This window comes from Cupressus sempervirens, chromosome 2, assembly GCF_028749045.1.
Source record: "Cupressus sempervirens isolate cs-2001-9-10 chromosome 2, ASM2874904v1, whole genome shotgun sequence".
Taxonomy (NCBI): domain Eukaryota; kingdom Viridiplantae; phylum Streptophyta; class Pinopsida; order Cupressales; family Cupressaceae; genus Cupressus; species Cupressus sempervirens.
The window spans coordinates 166,120,230-166,143,478 of NC_143119.1; the positions used below are offsets into that span (position 1 = coordinate 166,120,230).

Below are 23,249 nucleotides of genomic sequence, written 5' to 3' on the forward strand. Positions count from 1 at the left end.
TAATAATTTTTTAGTGTTTTATTTTATTTTATAAAATACATAAATTTAGAAACTTGCAAATTAGATTTTTGCAAATATTAATATATAATACTTATATTATAGTCATAAAATGGTTTAATTATTAAATTACTCATAAATTTAAAATGAATAAATAAATATTTATCTTAAGATATAAAATGAGAGACAATAAAATTACTAAATCATCATAAAAAATTCCTATAATAGCGAGGGGTGAATGTCAAGTTCCAAGCTATTGTGATATTTTCTATTTTAATTTAATTTTTCATTTTAATATTTTAGGATCTCATTTGTAAATTTATTTTCTATTTCTATTCGTTACAAACTTGAATGTCAAATGAGATCATGTATTTTAATTTGACTTTTAAATTTGTTTGAATGCCAAATGACATTTGATGTTTTAAATAAGTTTTAAAAAAATAAATCTTATTTGTAATTGTCAACCAATCTTTTTCCTTGGGTAGTTGTCCCCATATGATTTTTCTTACTTTTTAATAACAGCCAATAAAAACTTGGATAAATAATATTATTTGAATATCTAAAATATGCTTAAATAATGAAACTATAAAAAAGACAAAAAGTTTTAAAAAATTCATGAAGCTAATTGGTCTAATAAAACAATAAAACGAAAATTGAGTCTAAGGGATCAGCGAGGAACTAATAATAAATATAACATGTTTGGAACATAATAGGTCATTTTTGACAAGTATTTACATTTAAAAATAGCAAAAACCAAAATGATTCCAAAAACAAGAGGAAAAATGCAGAAATTAGAAGAGTTATTGTGTCTGGTTTGTGTGTTGGCCTAAATAATTGAATTAACAAAATTAGGTCAGATATATAACATGTTTGGAACATAATAGGTCATTTTTGACAAGTATTTACATTTAAAAATAGCAAAAACCAAAATGATTCCAAAATAAAGAGGAAAAATGCAGACATTAGAAGAGTTGTGTGTCTGGTTTGCGTGTTGGCCTAAATAATTGAATTAACAAAATGAGGTCAGAGATATCAAGTTGCATAAGAAGCCCTACAGCGCCAGTTTTGCAGGAGATGTCGGGCGTGATGCTTAAGGACTTGGCAGCATGTCCCTGATTTCTTTCAGACGAGCAACAATTTCTTTCATCATTGGTCTCAATTCTGTTTCTATTGCAAGGCATTCAATGCCCAATTCGGCAACTGCAGTCACCGTGACCTTCACCTCCTCATTTCTTTCAATCTTCAAATCTGGATCGACCATTTCATCCAAAACACCCCTTCTGATCTTGTCTCTGGCCATATTAGCAAGGCTGATTTCATTTCGAATTCGCTTATTATCCACCGCTACTTTGGCAGAGATAATCTCCACCAAAACAACTCCAAAGCTGTACACATCAGATTTCTCGTTGAGCTGGAAGCATTCATGGTACTCTGGGTCAACATATCCGGGAGTTCCATGCGGAGCAAGTGCGGCGTGTAAGAAATTCACGGGCACCAATCTAGAAAGCCCAAAATCGGCAACTTTTGCTCTAAATTGTTCATCCAGAAGAATGTTACTGGATTTAATATCTCCATGAAATATGGGCGGATTCATGTTGTGGAGATACGCCAAGGCCTCGGCAGTTTCTATGGCAATGTTTAACCGAGTCGCCCATGGCAAGCCTGTGAGACTTGTTCTGCTACCATGAAGGTGATCAGACAAAGTCCTATTTGTCACAAATTCGTAAACAAGCACTAGTATTGGACTCGGCGGATTCGTACAGCCATATAGACGAACAAGATTTGGATGAGACAGAGATGCCAACATTTGTACCTTGTTCATAATCTCATGTTCATCACTTCTGGAGCTTCTGCGATGAATCCTTCTCACTGCTACAGCTCGTCCGTCCGCAAGTTTACCCACATACACCGCGCCAAAGCCTCCAACTCCAAGTTTGTTCTTCTCGTCGAAGAAATCTGTCGCCTGCTGAAGTTCTGGATATGGAAATATGAACAAATTGTCTATCACATACTTTCGGTGATCTGCTTCCATCTCGCTTCCTCCAGCCTGAGACCGTTTTCTTTTGGTCGCATACAAAAACCAAAACAACGCCACTGCTGCCATCAGCGCCACGCCTCCGATGGAGCCACCTGTATTAGAATGATTCAAATCATGTCATAGATGAAATTTCTTTAGCCCTTTGGAAGGACGAACTGAACTATTCCTCAAAAATATTTTGCTTTGTTGAAAAATTAAAGAGGAAGGGATGCTTACCTAGAGCAATAGCAGTCTTATTAGCAGTGTTAGACCCACCTGCACGGTCTCAATTACAAATAATGGAACATATAACTTTGTTAGTGGTGTGGCTGGGAAATATTGTTTTAATAAATATCTTTAGACATACAAGTTTGACACTTTTTATTTCTCTGTCGATTAAGTAAAGGAGGGGTTGTGGCTTTTACCAGGGCTCCCCGATTCGCAGCTCAACCGCATCGGATTAGTGGTGTCATAAATGCAAAGCGCTTTCATTGACTTACAATTATCACAACCTTTGCTGAAACTCCATTTTATTTTAAATCCACTCTGTATACTTTGAGGTAGCGGTCGATTAGTTCTGTCGATTTTTTTGACAGGTAGATGCACCAATGATTTGCAATACGTACCCAAATCCAAGTCTGTAAAGTACCAACTCTTATTACATTCTAAAGGGTATATTTCTTTGGGCAAGTACTCTGTTTTTTCTTCTCCGCAGTCTCCCCATAGACTTAAATTCATGTAATCATCATAGATGCGAAATTGAGGATTAGACCACAATTCCATTGTATGGTTACTGGTGGACGGGTTGCACGAACTTCCCCACATATTTATATCAACTATTTCTATGTAATCGATGGGATCCTCTTTCCAATGATCCGAAGGTTTCATTACGTAGTACTGGTAGCCATTGATATTAATTGAAGGCATTTTAACGTTATGATCACAATCAAGTTGAAGAGCAGGGTCACCACAGCCGCTGTTCTTTCTTCCAAATGGATATTGAAAAAAGTGACCCCCACATTCGAAGGCTTCTGGAGTAGAAGCTCCAGATGGAGGAATGAGGCATGGCGTGATTATTGTGAAGATAACAAAGAGGAAGCGAGGGAGGTTCATAGGGAGTATATTGAAGTGCTGAGAATGGTACACATGAGGAGGTAATCCTTCCACTTTCTTCATAGTCAGAACAAAACAACTAAAATGGGGAACACGATTAGCAGTTAAATAGAAGAGAAAGATAAGCGATCAGAGAAGGCCAAGGAAAAGATCGGCAACGGAAACGATCAATTAAAAAACCGGAGTCAACACGCCAATTTGACTGGGCGGCTTTCGTAAGAGTAGGGGCGAATACTACGCAGTTGAACGATTCAATCAAGAAATTTCAGCCGTGCATTCACCGGATCCTACACGCTTCCTTTGAAGCATGAAAGTTGCGCAGGACCACAAAACGTTTGAATTCCGTGTTTCTTTTAAGTTTGAAAGTTCTGTGGTTTGACGAAGAGTAAAAGGTTGCAGATATTTCTATGAAATTCACCTCACTAACACGAAAATAACGATGACATGCTCGATGCTCGATGTATTTTTTTTTTCCCGTGTGAAACGAATACCCAATTTAAAATGAAACTAAATTTACATCGCGAAAGGGTAATTTAAATAAAATGTTTTTGAACGGATTTTTATTGAATTATTATTAGTATTTGCACGTAGGCTAAGTACTATTCTCATACTTTTTGAATTTTATATTTAAAAGTGATTAATTTTTTTAGTTTTTACTTCTAATTAATCATTCTTTAAATTTCTTTATAAAACTATTATGTTGCATATTATAGAAATTTATAATTTATAATTTTTAGAAAATATTTTTCTACAAGTGAACTCATTTACCTTAGATTTTAAAATTAATACTTTTTTAGACTGGTTTTCTAATAAGCTAATGCAATTCATTTTTGTTTAATAATTTTTTGAATGTAAATAGATTTTAATATTTTAATATTGTATTTTCTTATAATATTTTTTTTGTCATTCAAAAATACTAAAAAAATATTATTTACATTATATAATTGTTTAAGAAATATTTGTTTATATTATTATTATGAAAATATCATTATTTTTATATTATAATTTATTTATAATATATCAATAATTATATTTATCAATAATTTTTTAAACATATTATAGTGAATTTATTAAATTAAAATTAGATTTACATAAAAACTAAAGACGAGTACTAAGCCACTATATAGCACTTGTTCATATGCAATTATTTGTTCATGTGTATTTTATATAAAATATTGGAACATGTTTAATGAACGTAATTTAATACCATATGTACATATTTTTAATAATCAATTCTAATTTTTACATTATCTTTTTTATCTATTTATTTCAATTTCATAACACAAAATTAATCTAGTTTGATTCTTAATTTTTAAATTTAAATTTCAAGTTGGGTCAAAGTTAGCTACTTTCAACTAGTCATAATGTGTTAATTTGAAGCACAAAGCATTAGTATATATTGGATGACAAAGTTTTATTCTTTTTAAACATCTACCAAACATCATTTAAATTCACATAAATATTCAAGGAGCATTAATTCCATCATAGACTCATAAAAGCTTTTAAAAGAGTAACAAAATAGATGCTTTGCATGGTTGCTTGTTAAGTGTGATATTTATTCCACAATGATTGTATCAAATCATAAGGCTTTTATGTAGCAGTATTTTCAGGGTTATACAATCTTGTGTCACTCAAATTTATGTTTAATGTATGACATTTGATTATGGGTGCATGTTGTATTTGTTATTTGTGTGTTCATGTTTTGTGAATAGGATTTTCTAGTTGCATTAATCCATTGGCTTGCAAAAGGTTTTTTTGGGGACTTCTATTCATACATAATTGTATGATAAATGCATAGTGAATTTAGATGTTGTGGATTGGGTTGGAGCTTCTTTACATATATGAGTTTTATGTACACAAACATTATATGGAAGGTCCAATTTGATTTTCAGATCATACACACTTTCTAATATTGGGAAAACTTAAAAGCTTGCCAATGAAGAAGATGCCATATATTATAAGATTACAATTGATATTTTGCAAACTGAAACAACATGTTGGAAGTTGAATTACTTGAGGCTTTTTTATAGGATTTATCCCAAGTCAGTGTTTCTATTAAAATCACTTCTCTAATAGGAACATTCCATTAAAATGTTCAATACTTGATGTAATATATATATATATATAGTCGAATGAAAACTAAATTTAAAATGAAACTAAAATTACATCAAAAAAGGGATATTTAAGAAAAAATGTTTTTGGACATATTTTAATTGAACTTATCATCACAACTCTTTTTATTCATGTGTATTTTATATAAAATATTGATATGTTTTATGAAAATAATTTAAAACCACATGTTTATGTTTTTAACGATTAATTTGAACTCTTAAATTATATTTTTGTCTATTTAGTTCAATTTTATAACACATAACTACTTTAATTTGATTCTTGGCATAGACTTGATCTCTTAACTTAAAATTTAAATTTAAAGTTGGGTTTAAGATAGCTATTATTTATGGGGAAAGGGGAGATGCTTTAATGAGTTATAGACCTCCACTTTATGTTGCTAAAACATTCAAAATGTTGCATAAAGGGAAAGAGATAATCCTCAAATATGATTCCTCTTTATAAATCAAATTAGAATAGCAGATAAGAAATTTGAATTGTAAAGAAGAACGAAATATAAGAAAATACACTCTTTGGCCTATGTATGATAACATGTATGCAAAATTGAAGTAATTGAATGAATAATGTAGATCTAGGTGCTAAGTGTACACAATCAACCCAATTAAGATATAAATATGAGATAAAGATATGAAAGGAAATAAATGAAGAGAAACATATGAAGGGAAATGAGCACATGAAAAAAAGAGAGAACATAAATGGATCTACTACTTTTAGGATCAGTATGATCATATGATAATATGTAATATTATATCAAGTATTAAATATCATCACTTCCTAAAGAAAGTAGAACTACAACACAATAGATGAAAAGATATGTAAGAGTTATGAAAAAGAGTCTTTTTGGGCCATTAACATGGAGATCAATAAGAATCAATGCTACTATATCATGAGAAACCAAGAAAAATATACAAGATCACTAATATTAACAATAAAATAGGTGCAAAATAACATGTAACAAAATATAGAAGAAAAGAGATATAAATAGAAGAAGATGTACAACAAGTTAGATGACTTTATCCTCTTGTTCTCAACAAAGCAACATAGATTGTCTATATTTCTCAACGAGAAAAATTAAAAAACTTATATCAAAATAAAAACACAAGAGAGAATGCAGCACAAGAACACAAAGACTACCATGCTAAATGAAGTCCATGTCAAGAATTTTATGTTCCCACCTCCCACCCACCCTCATCTCAATTTTTAATCCTAGGGGAAGAATAGCTACTCACAAGAGGAATGCCATCTAACAAAGTAGGAATCACAACTAGTTCTAAGTAATGACTTTCATGGGAGTCACTATGCTCATCACCAAAAGTGATTTTAAGCTATGTAGAAAGCATGTTAGGAAAATCATTATCCATATCAATTAAATCTTCATTACTACTAACATGTTCATCATCAAGAGTATCTTCCATATCAAGATTAATAGAATCGAAAATACAAACAAAAATCATCATGTTTATCCATTTGCATAGTGTTACCTTTTTTTTATCTTCCTCCAAAGACTCACACATGGTTTGATCAAAGGAAGGTAAGGGTTGAGATGAAGATGTGGATTGAGAAGAAAGATAAAAAGCTTTAGTTAGATGGTTCTTATGACACTGATAAGAACATTGGTTATGAATAGTTTTGCAAGATAAACTAGAAGGATTAGGATTAATTACCATAGGTTCCAAAGATGTAATAATGACATGATCAGGTATAGTACTTTATTGGAAAATAGGTTTAAAATTTTAAGCGATAGACATAATAGGAAAGATACACAAACCGGAGTGACCCTTTGGAATTCTAAGCTCAACAATCTTGGCTACCTTATATTTTTATAGTAATGATAAAGATAACTAGGATAAGTAGGTGGGTTTTCAGGAATAGATGACCAATAGAAATCAATATTAGCACAATCTCAAGGATGTGGTGGCTTATAAATGGAATGATTAACATTAATAATTTATCCATTATGGGGAAATTTAATGCACTTATGAATAGGACAAGCTACAAATTTCATGAAAGAGAGCCATGTAATACCAAACTTAACTACAAGAAGAACCTTGAGGATGATAAAGAAAACCATTACAAGTTTGAGTCAATACAAGAACTTTACATCATAGCTATCTTAAAGAATCCCTTTATTAAAAATGTGCCCTTCAGTGATAAAATTCAAAATAGAGGAAATATCAACCATGGGGAGGAATATGAGAAACTCTACTAGTGATGTAAAGAGGACTGTTAGGTGCCTAAAACATATTTGAATGACTAAATCTAATAAGAGGTGTTTGTGTCAGTTAACTCAACATGATTAACCACATGATCTACTTCTTCTATTTTATCATCATAGTCAATATTGTAGTTAGAAAAAGAGGGTTAATTAATGACATTTGTTGAATGTGAAGGTAAAGGATTAGTATAAATTTGCAAATTCAAACTAGGAGGAGCAACAAATTTATTCACATTATTAACTCCAGCATAAATATACATAGGATTAGAATTGATAAGGTCTAGAATAATATTCTTTAAAGCATAACACCTTTGAGTATCATGACTAGGTTGAGGATGGTATTGAAATAAGGCATTTGAATCAAATGACTTAAGCGTTGGTTTTCTAGTGTCAATAGAATAAATAGGAGAAAGCTTAATGATTCAAGAATGAGTCAATTCAATCATCACCTTGAGTAAAGGTTTAGATAATTGAGTGTGCTTACGATTAGGATAATATACAAAGGAAAACATCATCATACCTTTAGATTTAGTAGCCACTTGATCAACAATTGTATTTGTTGACTTGATTTTGATGAAATTATTAGGTTTAGAGAACTTATTTGAATTATTAGTGACATCAATTTTATCACTATAAATAAGATCCATCACAGTAGAGCTCTTGATTTAACTCACTTGAAACTAGTAATGGTGAAGCACTATACAAAGATGTGAAAACCTGAGGTATACTTAGTAAAAAGGATCTTATCTCTAATTTATTTTTGTGAATTAGAAATAAAGATATATTAAATTATATCATGATTGGGCACAGGATAACAAATCTAAGCATATAAATGTTTAAATCCACCAATAAAATTAGTATTTTCTCTTTAACAGTTTGGTTACAAGCATCAAATTAGTTAAAGAAATATGTGGACCAATATTATTTTGAATATTTTGAATGAAATAATTTGCAAGAGTGTGAAAGGAATCAATAGGATAAGGTGGTAGAGAGCAATATCGTTGCAAGAATCTATCCCTAAAAGTATGTGGAAACAACTTACGGGGTCCATGAGCCTTTTGTTATTGTAAGCTCCCCATGGCCATCAAATAGAGCCATTTTTTGTGCGATCAAAGAAGAATGTAGTCCCAAATTCCAAATTAAATCAATGACATCAGTTCTATATATGACATTAATTTTATCACTAGAAATAGGAACCATTGGAGTAGAGCTCTTGAGTTAACTCACTTGTAACTGGTAATGGTGAAGCACTATACAAAGATGTGAAAATGAGGTATACTTAGTAAGAAGGATCTTATCTCTAATTTATTTTTGTAAATTAGAAATAAATATATATTGAATATCATGATTAGTCATGAGATAAGAAATTTTAGTATATAAATGTTTAAATCTACCAATAAAATCAGTAACATTCTCTTTAATAGTTTGCTTACAGTGCATCAATTAGTTAAAGAAATATTAGTAGCATTCTCTTTAATAGTTTTCTTATAGTGCAAGGATCTATCGCTAAAATTACATGGAAATAACTTACTCATAAGCCTATAGTCATAAGAAAAATTAGTTCACATAGTCTGGAAATTTTTAACATGAATCATGGGATCTCCCTTACCATTGCAAGTCTCAAGATGAGGTACCTCAACATGTTTTCATATAAAGCCACAAAGGATATATAAGGAAACAAGATTGACAATTTCACATATAGGAATCTTGTACTTAGATTGAGTGAATTGAGTCACTTGTTGTCGCAACCCAGTGATGGTTTGAATCAAGGTACTAACGATAATAGAAAAAGATGTGATAGTAGGCATAGATGCATTAGGAAAGTTGTAAGAAGATGAAGGAAGATATAAGGATGTTGGTGCATGATAAGAAGGAATGGGTAAAGGGTTTGAATAAGTAAAAGGAACTACATTATTATAGTATAATATAATATTAATATAGTATATCAGAATACTAATATAATATATATAATATTATATATTATTATAATATTATAATTATACTAGTAAAATTATTATTAAAACTATAATATCATTATATGTATTGAGTATTTGATGGATATCATATACTTGATACCTGTGCGCATATACACACACAAACCAAAGCTATGATTATTGCATACAAAAAGAATGTATGGAGTATTTGAATCACAAAATGGTCCACTACCCTATTTGATATTAAGAATTTTAGGCATCACACACACATATGCATGCATGCATTTATATATGTATGCATTAAATATGTATGTATATATGTATGTGTGTATATATATGTATATATATGTGTATATATATGTATATGTATATCTATATATATGTGTGTGTGTGTGTGTGTGTATGTTTATATATATACATGTATGTATATATATGTATATATGTGTATGTGTACCAAATACTCGATATGGATGGGTATGAAAAATTTACAAAGTTTGGAATGACACCAAAATTTTACCATTAACATCATTACAAGAGCTATTAGTTATAGGATACATATCAGATACTCAATATGATGATTATGGAAATTTTAATAGAGAGTGAGAGATAGAAAAAATTAACGAGAGAGAGAAGGGGGTAGATAGACGGAGGGAAGGAGAGAAAAAGGGATATATAGAGAGAGTAAAAAAAGAGACTTTATATTTATTATATTATATAATATAAATTGTTATAATATTAAATAATATATAATATTTTGTATAACATTATAATGATTAATATTACTATAATATCATATCATATAATATAATATGAAATTTTATGTATAATATATCATATGATTAATATAGTATACTATTATGTTTTAGTATATTATTATCATTATTACTTTATCTTTCATTTATGAAATCATATCATGTACATGTTACATATGTGGTACCTTATATGTATCAGATATCAGATATGCATCTGATAACACATACCGTTGACAAACCTAAGGATTTTTTCTTTAGGATTTGCCTCAAATTTTATATTTGTGATGCCAAACCTCGATGGAAAAACCAAAAAAATTATATTTCATATTTCCTTAGATGTGAAAACTTCAACCATGTAACCAATAAAAAAAAAAACTTCAACCATGTAATTGACGACATTTTTTTTCACTCAAATTTAATGAAACAAAAAAAGTTTTACAAAGGAGATTCTCAATATTCCATGGATATTTTTTTTCTCAAATTTTGAGTTGAATAAGTAATTATTATTTATTTTCTAATCAAGTTACTTCTAAAATAATGATTGATAGACTCATTGAAAACTTAGCTATAACTTTCAAATGGTATAACATTTCTGATATCTGAAACATGGATCACATTCTATGTGTTCACCTGCTACAAGAAAAAGTATTTTTAGTTTAATTAAGTTTAGATTATGTTAAGGTGGGAATATACATGTGTAATTCATAATTATTTATTTACTTGATTTTTTTAAAAAAAATGTGCCACATTCGAACAAAAGTCCATTGCAACTTATATCTATAATATTTTAAAATAATAATATTATTTGATTATGCCTAATGTGATAAGACATACAACTACTTACCTTTTTCTTGAAATTTTTGTACTACTGCATTGAAATTTGTAATTTTTACCATATATAATTATTTTTTCAAAAATGGGCTAGTATCTTGGAAATGACATTGAATTTTCCACATATTTTTTTTCATACATATCTTTGATATAAGATTGATAACTTGTTAAATTTTTTAGATTAACTTGCTTGACCTTGATTTTCTTAATTTTCATTACTAATTAAGGAACTAGATATGAAAATAAGTGAAGTGGAGTACTTTTATACACATCTTTGGGCTCAAATTTTGTCAAGGTCGACCATGATTTCGAACCTTATCCAATTTACAATTCTACCATTGTACCCCATACCAGATTTGGGCTAAAAAACCCAAAACTAAAGTGAATTAACTTAGTCCCAAGACCAAGTAAATGTAGTCTAAGTAAAGACCTATTGGGTTGATCAAGCACCAAAAAATGGTGAGTTTCGAAGAGGGAATTTTTTTGAATTTGAATTCATCCTTACTAGATGGGAATGGTGGCCAAGTGGTTTATGTTGGTTTCCCTAACATCCAACAGGTTATAGATGCTTTAAAATTCAATGGAATGGAGAACTCAGGTGGGGGTCCAAATGCCTCAGATGCTTTGGTGTCTACCCCTACATTCTCCAAGTTGTCTGAGATGGATTTGGGGGAAGTTCTTGAGCTTGGGTTTTCTTTCTCAAATAAGGAGGCTTCGGGTTCTCTGATTACTATTAGTGGAAATGGTGAGGTACCTATTGTTTAGAATGGGGAGGTTGAAGTGCCAAAATAATTGTCCAACCTATTTAGGGATCCTAAAGTTAAGTCTCCTCTCATTCTAACCAAAGACTTGATTTAGGTGGGCCACCAAGATGAAGCATCTTGTATCTTTGTCCCATATCCTATCCTAGACCATTCAATTACCTTAATAACATTGACTTTGATAGGTAATTTTCTAGGTTCATTACTGAATATTTAACTTATTCAAAACTTTAAAAAAAAGGAAATGACATCTTAAAGGCCATTTGGAGATAGCAACCCTTCCTAGGGGTTTCCTATTGTCTGAGTTTTCCAATAAAGAAGACTATGACTATGTATTGTGTGGAGGTACGTAAATGTTTGGAAAGATGGATTTCTCCTTTAAAAAATGGTTTTCCTAATGGATTTATGATGAATCCTTCTTCTCCTATGTTTTGGTGTGGGTTAAATTCCTAGATCTTCCTCTAGAGTTTTGGAACTTGAGAGTTTTTAAAGGACTGGCAAGATGTTTTGGGGAACTCCTCTGTGTTGACCCAATTGCAAGTGCCAAATCTAGAGTCTTTTATGCTAGGGTTTGTGTCAACATAGGTAGATTAGAAAATCTCTCTTTGATGATTTCAATTAACTCAAGACAAGGCATATTTAAGCAGGAAATAGAGTTTGAATGTCTCCCTTTTTCCTATTTTGTTTGTAATAAAACATGATACTAGGCTAAAAATTTCCCAAACAAGAAGAAGAAAGAGTCTCCTTTGATGGTTTTTAAGCCCACATTAGGGCCCCCTCCTTCCATCCTTATTTCTAAACATGTTTAGATAGAGAAGGTGTCTATAGAGAAAAAATAGGTTATCAACTCTTTGGTTGAAGCCCAGTAGTAGGGTGGATTTTAAGAGGCTACCCAACTACTACTTCCATTGATGGTTGTTGGTGAGTCTTTCTTGGGATCCTCTCAGGAAAAGCTAGAGTCTGTAGTGTCTCCCTTGGTTGTTGGCTCTCTAGCCCAATCATGTAAAGATCCTATTAAGCTAGTAGTTGTAGATTTAATAGTCTCATTGTCTTCAAAAGAAGAAATGGTCCTTGTTAGTGAACATTGTTTCCCTTAAATATCTTAACTGATCCTTAACTCTATTCCCAAGCTTAGGAAAAACATAAACACTAAAAAATGAACTCCTTTAATAGAGAACTCTCTATATTGAATAAGCACAACTTCCTCACTAAAAAAATTCTACTATTTAATATTATTCTAAAAGAATAATTTTTGAAATTAATTTTGACTCGAAACTATAACCTACATAACACTTGGTTCATAACAATGAAAATAATGTGTAAGTTGAAGATTAATTCAAAGCTCGCAATAATGATTAGCCAGATGATTGATTATTATCATAGAGAAATTGAAGATATAAAAGAATAAATGAAGGTTACTATGTTATTTTATATGCAAGATCAATACACAATGGAAAAGATGGATATTCATCACATAACATTCACTCCCATACAAAAATGAGCGATATGCTGTAATAAATCATAAGATTTAACAACCAAGATCCATATATAAAACCATAATATCCTATATATCATTGTATTGAGTATAAAAGTATCACAAATCCAAAATTAGATAATCAAATGAAAGTTTTTTAGTATCTAGAGAATCGACCCTCTCAAAATCATGAAAAAAAACTTATATAGCCATGCAAGGCCATTAGATTCAATTTTAAAAACTAACTCCTCCAAGGAGTTATAAACTAACACTACTTAATCAAAGTCTTTAAAATAAATAAATAAAAATGATAACATGCTATAACTATTAGCCCCTAATCCCTATCTATTTAACTTCTAGCTATGGAGGTAGGGTCAGCTTGTTGCTCTAGGTTTTCTGGAAGTTTGCCGCCTACATCCTTCAACTTCTTCTATATGGCTATAACTTTAGCTAGTTCCTTTTACAGTGGTACTCCAATATACTCCAACCTCAATTTCCACATGCACTTGAACTTGTGGACATGATCTTTTTCGAAATATAAGGGGAGTAACTAAGAGGGGAGGGGTAAATTAGTTACTACTAAAATAAATCCCAAATCCCTTAGATGTTAGTACAAAATGCAAACTAAAAACTGAATATTGTTGAAGCTTAATAAGCACATACAAAATGCTATAACTAGGTAAATGCTTGACATATAAACTTTATATTTTATCTATGATTACCATTAATTTAACTTAGTTGCAAACACATAAAAAAAAATAGCTTGAATGTGGAAACCCACTTTGGGAAAAACCACCAATTACAATTAGTTACTGTTTTCACTCTTCTGAAGTGAGCCCTATTAGGAGTCAAACCTATTAAAAGTTACAAAACACACTATTAGGTGTGACCCTATTAAAGGATTTAATCACCCTATTAGGAGTGGCCTTGTTAGAGGTCTTTAGACAATTTAATAGAACTGCCACCTTGTTAGAGGATTCACAAATAGCTGTTAAGCCAACTCTATTAAGAGATTTAGATCATTGCTACAATGGTTAGAGAGTAACAATGAGATGACCTAAATTGAATGCAACTGATTTTCTAATTATAGATCTCTGTTTTGGCTTGTACTTGATCCTTCTTGATCAAATATAGCTTTTCTACTTTACAAGGATATTCTACTTATCCTTCAAATTTTCTTCCTCTTCTCATCATTAGATCTTCAATAACATCTTTTTGCATTACATCCACACCATAAATTGAAATAAAAAACTTGACCTTATACTTATATCTTCCACTTTGTCAAATTGGCTCAAATACAACTTAGAATAATTAATATTCATCACCTCAGTCGTCTCGAATCAATAGATAAATCAATTAAGCTTACTATTCTTGGGTTTTTCATACATTCCCAACCTTCTCATTACATTTTGCATTTTAGACATTTTAATTAGTTGCAACATCACCTGGCATTGAAACCCAAATTTCTTATTATAAAAAAAATCTATACAATCTATTAGCATGTGTCCTAATTTGTCTCCATGAAACCAATCCCTTAAGATTATCCAGCACATCATTAGGAATATGAAAATTACGTTCATACACTTTACTATCATTCTGACATGTTTGTTCAGTAGTTGGTGTTTCTATGTCTACATTCATGCAATTTTTATTTTCAACTGACATTTCATTTTCACTGTTATTTGGGATTTGAATCTCATTTTCAATTTTTCCTAGTATTTCTTTCGGGGCATGCATTTGAATTGGAGTTTTTTGTGCATGATCGTTTAACAATTTATTCTCATGAAGAAAATCTAAATCATTTAAATCGTAACCTACTTCTAAAAATCACCAATTTTATTACGAGAGAAAATTCAAGGGTTTGGAGACACACCTATATTGAATGCATGATTACAATGTGCACCTAGATTTTTTTGTATTGGGTTCTCTTCTTTGACCTCTTCATCCATCATGGTATCCTCAATGTCTTTCTCCTTTGAAATATTGTTCAAGTCTCTAATTCTTTGTCTTCTCTCTCATTGACGTCATGCTTCATTCTCTTTATTTGTTGCAATCTCCTCATCTGTCAGAACTTTTGCTTTCTTCTTTCTTCATTGTTTTAATCCCATGTTTGCACCAATTTTGAATTTGAATCAATAGCTTGCAAATTGTAGAAGAAGACAACAAAATAAAATAACTATGACAGAATTCGCTATTGCAGATCGAAACTATTATTCAATCATTTCAATCATTTAAAGTCAATCTATGTGGCAGCTTTTGGGGCCCAACGGGTACATAAGAATCATGTTCCCAATTTCTTAAAAATAGGGTACCCAATTTTTTACTCAATTTTTAAAAATCGAGTACCTGCTTACAAATCTGGTACCCAATTTTAAAAGAATTGGGTACCTGATTCTTACAATGGTTAAAATGTAATCAGGCACCCAATTTTTGAATTACAAATCACGTGCCCAATTCTTGAGACATGAGTGGGAATTTGGTATGGCATGCAAATTTTTCATGGGTTTTGCCTTGAGGAAAGGCATGGCATAGGCTTGGTCCCACCAAGCCATGCCTTAATGATCCATTTTTTTCTAAGGCATTTAATCGACAATTTCAGGTATTGTCGTAATTTTTTAATAGTCGCCCCCATTGAATTTTTCGATGAAACAAAAACACATTAGAGGTCTTACTGTTTTGATTCCAAAAATGTAAATTTTATAGTGTTATTAGTTTATTTGCTATTTTTCCATTATTTATTAATCAAAACTATCTCTTAAATGTTAAAAATTGACATTCACTAAAACTTTAATAACTTTTTTTATTTTATAATTTTTCTTAAATTAATTTACATGTCATCAATCTACATACAATTCTTTTGAGGTTAAATTTTTTTATTTGAAAAAAGTGAGATTTTGATCAAATTATGGTATCCATACATGAGAGGTTTTAAAATTTACCTTTATAGCCAATTAATAATTAATAAAAAAAATATTCAATAAAAAATTAAGGAAAAATATTGTCATCAATCTTAGGTGTATTAGGTAACTCTCTTTAAAAGGATTTGTGAAAATTCATTTATTTGTGTCAAATTTTGGTGTCTATACACGAGCATGGTTTGAAATTGAAATAGGCATTTTGAAAAAGTGGTTTTTAAAGATCCATACCAAAAAAATAATCTATCATATCGGTACACAAATAAATTACATATTCAAAAACTAGATTCCGAACAGTAACATTTTTATTTTTGAATTTTTTTATATTCAATCTCTAAATGCCTCAAATTTTGACATTAATTGACAAAAAATTTCAAAAAAAGGAAAAACACTTTGACTTTTTGGCCAAAAATGAGACCAAACTTCTTGCACAGACGCCTTCAATAACATCTTTTTGCATTACATCCACACCATACATTGAAATCACAAACTTGACCTTATACTTATACCTTCCACTTTGTCAAGTGGCTCAAATACAACTTAGAATAATTAATATTCATCACCTCATTTGGCTAGAATCAATAGATAAATCAATTAAGCTTACTATGCCAAAATAAGAAAATTGTTTGTTAGTTGACCCAACTCTGTAGAAACTAACTCAAAAATGATTTCATTTGTTAACCAGCAGAAGCTCGATTAGCACTAGAAACTTGACGAAAATCCTTTGGTAACTGAGTGAGCTCAGTTAGGACTGGTTCCATCCAACTTTCCTTCATTAATTGAGTGGGCTTGGTTAACACTCACTTTTTGCATACTTTCCTTTGACGCCCGAGTGAAATTGGTAGACATTTCCTTCTAAACTAGGCAATCATAGGAGTGCTCGGTAGACATACAAAACTATCTTTACTGCCTGAGTGAGCTCGACATATATTGATTGATAATAATATGAAATTTGTGTAACATCAAAGATAACACATAATTAATCAATTTTATCCAACAGATCCATCTTTTTCTTGTGCACATCTAAGTGGTCTCTGAATTTAATAATCATGGAATCTGCATGGGCAATGGTGGTAAATTCCTTGACTATCATTTCTTGGACCTCCTTCATTATTTTCATCTTGTCCTGAAAGGATGCTAATACCTCTTGTGTTCCTTTGCCATGCTTGTCTTCATTTTCCATAATTATGATATTAATGCACTTGATGTTACTATCCAAAACTTGTTTAAGAAACTCTATTTCTCTTAGGAGTTCTTGATGTTTCACCTAGACCTTGTTTAATGGTCATGTTTCTCAATTGCAAGTTAGACCTTGCAACGAATAGGAAGTCAACATCTACAACTATATGGGACATTTCTTCTAAGCATTTAGTAGTGCCATAGGTATGAACCTTTGTAGTTTGGATGATGAATTCATCCAAATTGACTTTGCCATCTTCCCATGCATTCAATTTAGATTCCATTTCAAGCATCATTTTGGTCACCCACATTTTGGTTTTAGTAACATTAGAGATATAACTCACCTCACTTTCCATCAAAGTGTCTATCTAATCATATTATTATTTCTTGTTAATTTACTTGATATACATGGATGGATAAAATTTAAAATTTGGAATCTAAGATGGACAATGCCTAAGAACATCAAGGATCTCTAGCAAATTTGAAAATATCTTAAAGAAAATATTGAAAAAAAGTCTTTCGATAATGGTTTTCACACATGTTATTTGGAATCTTTGGAAGGAAAGGAACAACAAGTTCTATAGGGATATAGATCAACCCTACTCTTTAATTTCTCTTCATATCAAGCAGAGAATATTAGAAATTTCAATACTATGTACAAGGAAAAAGTGGACTTTGATTTTGGTGGACATTTGAAAGTAGAAAGAAGGATCTAGATGTAGTGGTCAAAAGTAAAAGAGAAAATGCATGATGGATTGTCCTCCAATGGGCTTGATTAAAATGATCTTTGACAAAGCCTCTAAAGGAAACCTAGGCCCAATTAGTTGTGGTTCTATTGTTAGGGATGATCAGGGAAATATATTAAAAGTGACGATGATCCCTCTTGGTATTCAAACCAACCACCTAGTTGAAGCTATGGGTCTTCTTCACGAGTTAAAAATGGCTAGTGATATCAAGGCTAACAGAATGTGGATAGAAGGAGATTCATAAAACTTATTAAACCATTTATCTAATTCCATGGTTACTTAATGGTTCATTAAAAATGTTATCAAGGAAGATAAAAGTTTAATATTTAAGTTTGATAAAGCGTTTATATCCCATTTATTTAGAGAAGTGAAAACAATTGTTGACTGACTTGCAAATGTGGCAGTTAAAAAGGGATTCATCATGTCTTGGAATGGCAATTATGAGAATAATTATGAAATAAAGGTGCATATTAATCATGATATGACAACAAGTAAAACAGTGTCATCTTATTAAGCTTATTTATGTTCATAAATCAAATGCGGTTCAAACCTGTTCACGGGATTTACCTGACTTCTTCCATTTTAAAAAGGTGTACTTTTGAGTTGTAAGGGATCATATATGAAGTTGCACTAATTATCAAAGTGTTGATTGAAGAACACTTGTAAGTTGTGGAGAAAAATATATATTCCTTTCATTAGGAAAACCCTAATAGTGGAAATGATTCCAAAGTATTAGAGCAACTGATATCAACACTTACTGTAGAAGGCAATAATCAGAAGTCATTCATAACCTTGGGTCAAAGTCATAAACACCGGCAACATCTTGTGTCATGTGTCTCTGGAAAAGACAAGAACTATAATTAGACTATAAATAATAAAAATTTTAAAGCACTTGGAAGCTTGGGTACTTTTAATGGAATCATATTTTTCTCTCAAAAATAATGACCACCACCCCCACCCACCCACCCACCCCCCCGCCCCCACCAACAAACCAGTACTAGTAACATGGGTTGATGTAGGAAACAGTGGTAAATTATCACTAGTATTGGTCATTGTTCTTATATCAGCTGTAGCTGTAGCTATTAGTGCACAAAAAAAAATCAATGCATGATTAGTCCATGAGTATGAAATGCAGCCAAGAAAAAAAATCAATGCATGATTAGCCCATAACAAAATATAGCAACATAAGGATTTACTAGCTCTATTTGGTGTAGATGAAGATGTTTGCAAGCTCCTTTTTGCTGATAATGTAGTCGACAATATCAGAGTGGTGATTGAAAGAGGCATCTACACTTCATCATGAACTAAAGAATACATTATTAGAAAAGACATTTGCAATTGATAAAGATCAAATGGGGTACTAGAAGCGTCCCAAACATAATTTGAGTCAATAATGCATGCAAAGGTTTAATGAATGGTGAAAGGTTTATAGATTATTTACATGAAGGTTGTGCACTATTACCCTCACCATGTTGACCAGGTTTCACAAGTGTCAAAAATTCTTATAAGAAGAAACACATACATATTTTAGATCATGATTCATAAGATGGTATAAAATATAAACCCCCTCTTCATCCAATATTTTACAAATTTTGAGATATTTTATGTTCTTTTAGAATAAAAATTTCTCCGAATTCAAGTTCAAATTATTGACATTAAGGAAGGAAGCTTGATGTTTGAGTCTATTAGGACATCTTATTGTAGTGCAACCATAGTTGTCGCATCTATAACATTGTAATTTAGCATAGTCTTTCTATTTCATGAATGATTGTTTAATATTTGAGTCCTTGCCCTTTTTCCTTTTCAAATTAGTGATGAGAATCTAAATGTCTTCTTTAGTGGATTCCATCTTGATTCTTGTAGATATAAAATTACATTCTTCTTGAATGTAGTCATCTTTTAGTTGATCAAATTCGGGGGTCTTGGAATGATCGCTTAATGCACTTACTTTGTAATGTCCCTCCAAGAGGACTTTCTTTTTGAAAGTTGAGAAGAAAATAAATATTAATTATTTTATATTAGTTTTGATTTTTTTACTCTTTTTTTTTTCAAAATGAAAGCACTTTGGGAAACAAAATGCAATTATTTTAGGAAGTGTTTGAGATGTAATAGTGTAGTAATAAAACTTTCACATGTAATATGGGGATTTTTAGTTTTTTTTTTTCCTCTTGAAAATTGAGGAAGGAGAAGGAATTTGCGGAAAAATTGGATGAAGGGGGCCTCATTCCCTACATGGAGAAACCATAAGTTACAAATATGTTCTTGAAAGGCTTGAATAATGAAAAAGTTAACATGGGTGGGAGGAAGTTATAGCTTGATGTAGTGATAGTGGTGGAAATTATGAGTCTCAGTGATAAAGGTAAGCTATTTTTCTTGTATAAGCTAAAGTATTTTGAGTTGGCGATTAGGAAATTTCCCAAAGATTCAGATGGTAGATTGGTTAAAAGGGAGGGTGATATTTATGTTGTGTTTTCCACTAAATTTCTTTGGAGGCATGTTCTTACTATGCTAATGAAGTATGCTTAGGTTGATGAGAGATATGACAAGGCTCATACCTATCACTTTGTGCTTCTTGATCACTTTAGATATAAAAAAGGATTGTTTCCCCTTCCATCTACTTTGTTCATTGTCTCATAGTATCAATTATTTAATGTCCAAATCCAAAAAATGTAATCTTGCATAAGGATCTAATGAGGATGATTATCAGTTATGTGAAAAAAATGTTCTCAACCCTATCTCAACATAGACTTTGGAACATTGTGCTTTAATGGCTAGTTTGCGAGAAAATTTGGGCAAAGGTAAAAATGATTTTATAGGAATTTGGTGTGGAATCCCCTCGTTCTTTAAAAAGGAAGAAGGCTAAGGTCAATTATGCAGAGCTTGTCTCAGAATATGAAGAAGAAAGTCAATATGAGGAAGACAAAGATGTGATGGAGGGTTAGGAGAAAGAGGAGTGTAAGTGCACAAAGATGAATCTCAATTTTGTGGAAGTCTGCGGATTGAGATCATGCTCTTCTAGAAATTGGCACCCATTTTTAAAAAGCGGGCACTTGTATTAGGCTTAGGTTCCTATTCCAAATTTCACAAAATGGGCACTCATTTAAAAAAAAAATTAGGTGCACATTTTTTATTTTCAAAAAATTGGTGCCTATTTTTGAAAAAATAAAAAAATAAATTATTTAAAAAATGGGTGTCCTTTTTAAAAAATAAAAAAAATTGATTCTTTAAAAAATGCACACCCTTTTTTAAAAATAAAAATGGGTACTCGTTTTTCAAAAATTGGGTACCCATTTAATTTTTTTTTCAAAATTTTAATTTTTTGGGATTTAAAATGCATTTTAAATGTTGAAAATACTTTTTCAAAATAGGTGCCTATTTCTTACAACATGGGGCGGGATTTTTTTTCTCCCGCCCCAGACTTCGGTTTAGGATAGGCTTGGTGAGACCAAGCCTATGCCTTAACTTCTCAAGATTTGGCAAAGGCATTGAACTGACAAATTTAGGCCTTGCAATAATTTTTAGAGGGTCTTTGTGATCAAATCTTTTTATGAAATAAAAACCCATTAGAGTTCTTAAGTTGTCCTAATTTCATAAATATAAATTTTATAGTGTTACAATTTTATTTACTATTTTTGCATTAGTTTTTAATTAAAGGTGGTGCCTAAATGTATAATAACAAGGTTCATTAAAAATTTAACAACTTTTTAATTTTATGGTTAAAAAAATAATAATTTATATGTCATCAATCTACATAAAATTCTTTGAAGTTAAAATAAATATTTTTTCAAAAAAATGAAATTTTGATCAAATTATGGTGTCCATACACGAGAGGTTTTGAAATTTACCTTTATAGCCAATTAAAAATAAAAAATAATAAAATTATTAAATTAAATATTAAGGAAAAATATTCTCATCAATCTTTGGTGTGTTAGGTAACTTCCTTTAAAGGATTTATGAAAATTCAGTTATTTGTGCTAAATTATGGTGTTTGTAGATGAGTGTGGTATGGTCCTAAAACATGCATTTTGAAAAAGTGTTTTTTAAAGATCCATACCAAAAAAAAGAAAATCATAGGGTACACAAATAAATTACATATTAAAAAAGTAGATCCCGAGCACTACAATCTTTATTTTTGAAGTTTTTTTAATATTCAATCTCTAAATGTGTCAAATTTTGACATCAATTGACAAGAAATTTCAAAAATAGGAAAAACACTACCACTTTTTGCCCAAAAGTGAGACCCAACTTCTTGCAGTTACCTAGGAGATGGACATTGAAAATTTGGATGAATTTGAAAATTGTGAACCTTTGAAAAGATTGTTTAGGGGTTGCAATGTCCCAGCTTCCCCTCCATCTCAATGTTGGTTTCATAATGAAATGTGCTCTCTGACAGTAATCAGACAAAAAGATATATAGGTTACTTAGGAGAATATGGAAGAAGATGAGCTCAAAGAAGCCATTAGGCTTTTTGACTATGATGAGTCAATTGAGTGTGATTAAAATTTATTTGTCCACTAGATGGTGAAAGTAACTAGATTGAGGGCATGACTCATAGTAAGAAAATGAATGAAAAAATGGACAAGGGTTTCTAGGAGGAGAAAGAAAAGAGAAAGGTTACGATTCCAATGGTGGTAGTGGTTGATGTGGATGAGATCAATGTCAAGCTTAGGGAGGAAAATATCAATGATCTAGCTATCGACCCTCCTCATGGTGTTTTGCAAACTACAAAAGTGGTCTCTCCTACTCACTTAGATTGGATAAATGTAGTCTCCATTTTCTTAATATGTTCAATTTAAAATGTAGATCTCTAGAAGAGAAAATTGAGGAGATGCAAAGTAAAGAGAACACGAAAGGGTAGAAGGAGAAGAAGATAGAGAAGAAGGGTAACCTAAAGATGATGGAAGAAATAAAGAGAAAAAATTATAAAATGGGAAATGTGACCAAAGATTCATTGTCCAAATGCCAAGGCCTTCTTCAAGCCACCATAAAGTGCATGAATACGGTGTTGGGTAATTTGGACTAGGAAAAGGAGGTGAAGTTGATGCTTGATCTAGAGGAAGCTGAGAAGGAAGAGGAGGATGTTGGTCATGGAAAATGTACTTGGTCTAACACCAAGAAGAAGTAGAAGAAAAGGATCCAAATCAACAAAAAATGTATCAAAGGGGTTAGAGAGAAGATAAAAAAC

The 23,249-nt window shown here is 31.1% G+C and overlaps 1 protein-coding gene across 1 annotated transcript; it reads right to left on the reverse strand.

Moving 5' to 3' along the window:
- Positions 1-938: 938 nt before the first annotated feature.
- On the reverse strand, positions 939-3,197 carry LOC149571572 (LEAF RUST 10 DISEASE-RESISTANCE LOCUS RECEPTOR-LIKE PROTEIN KINASE-like 1.2). Its single transcript, XM_089809460.1, has 3 exons — positions 2,440-3,197; positions 2,252-2,290; positions 939-2,127 (listed from the first exon to the last, which is right to left on the reverse strand). Exons 1-3 carry the CDS (start codon positions 3,188-3,190, stop codon positions 1,088-1,090), a joined length of 1,830 nt encoding a protein of 609 aa, XP_089665586.1. The 5' UTR covers positions 3,191-3,197; the 3' UTR covers positions 939-1,087.
- Positions 3,198-23,249: the final 20,052 nt, after the last annotated feature.

Coding starts and splice junctions, on each gene's coding strand:
- LOC149571572 (XM_089809460.1), bottom strand. CDS start 3,190: ATGAAGAAAGTGGAAGGATTACCTCCTCATGTGTACCATTCTCAGCAC. Junction 2,291..2,439: donor CTGCGAATCGGGGAGCCCTG/GTAAAAGCCACA, acceptor GAGACCGTGCAG/GTGGGTCTAACACTGCTAAT. Junction 2,128..2,251: donor TAAGACTGCTATTGCTCTAG/GTAAGCATCCCT, acceptor ATTCTAATACAG/GTGGCTCCATCGGAGGCGTG.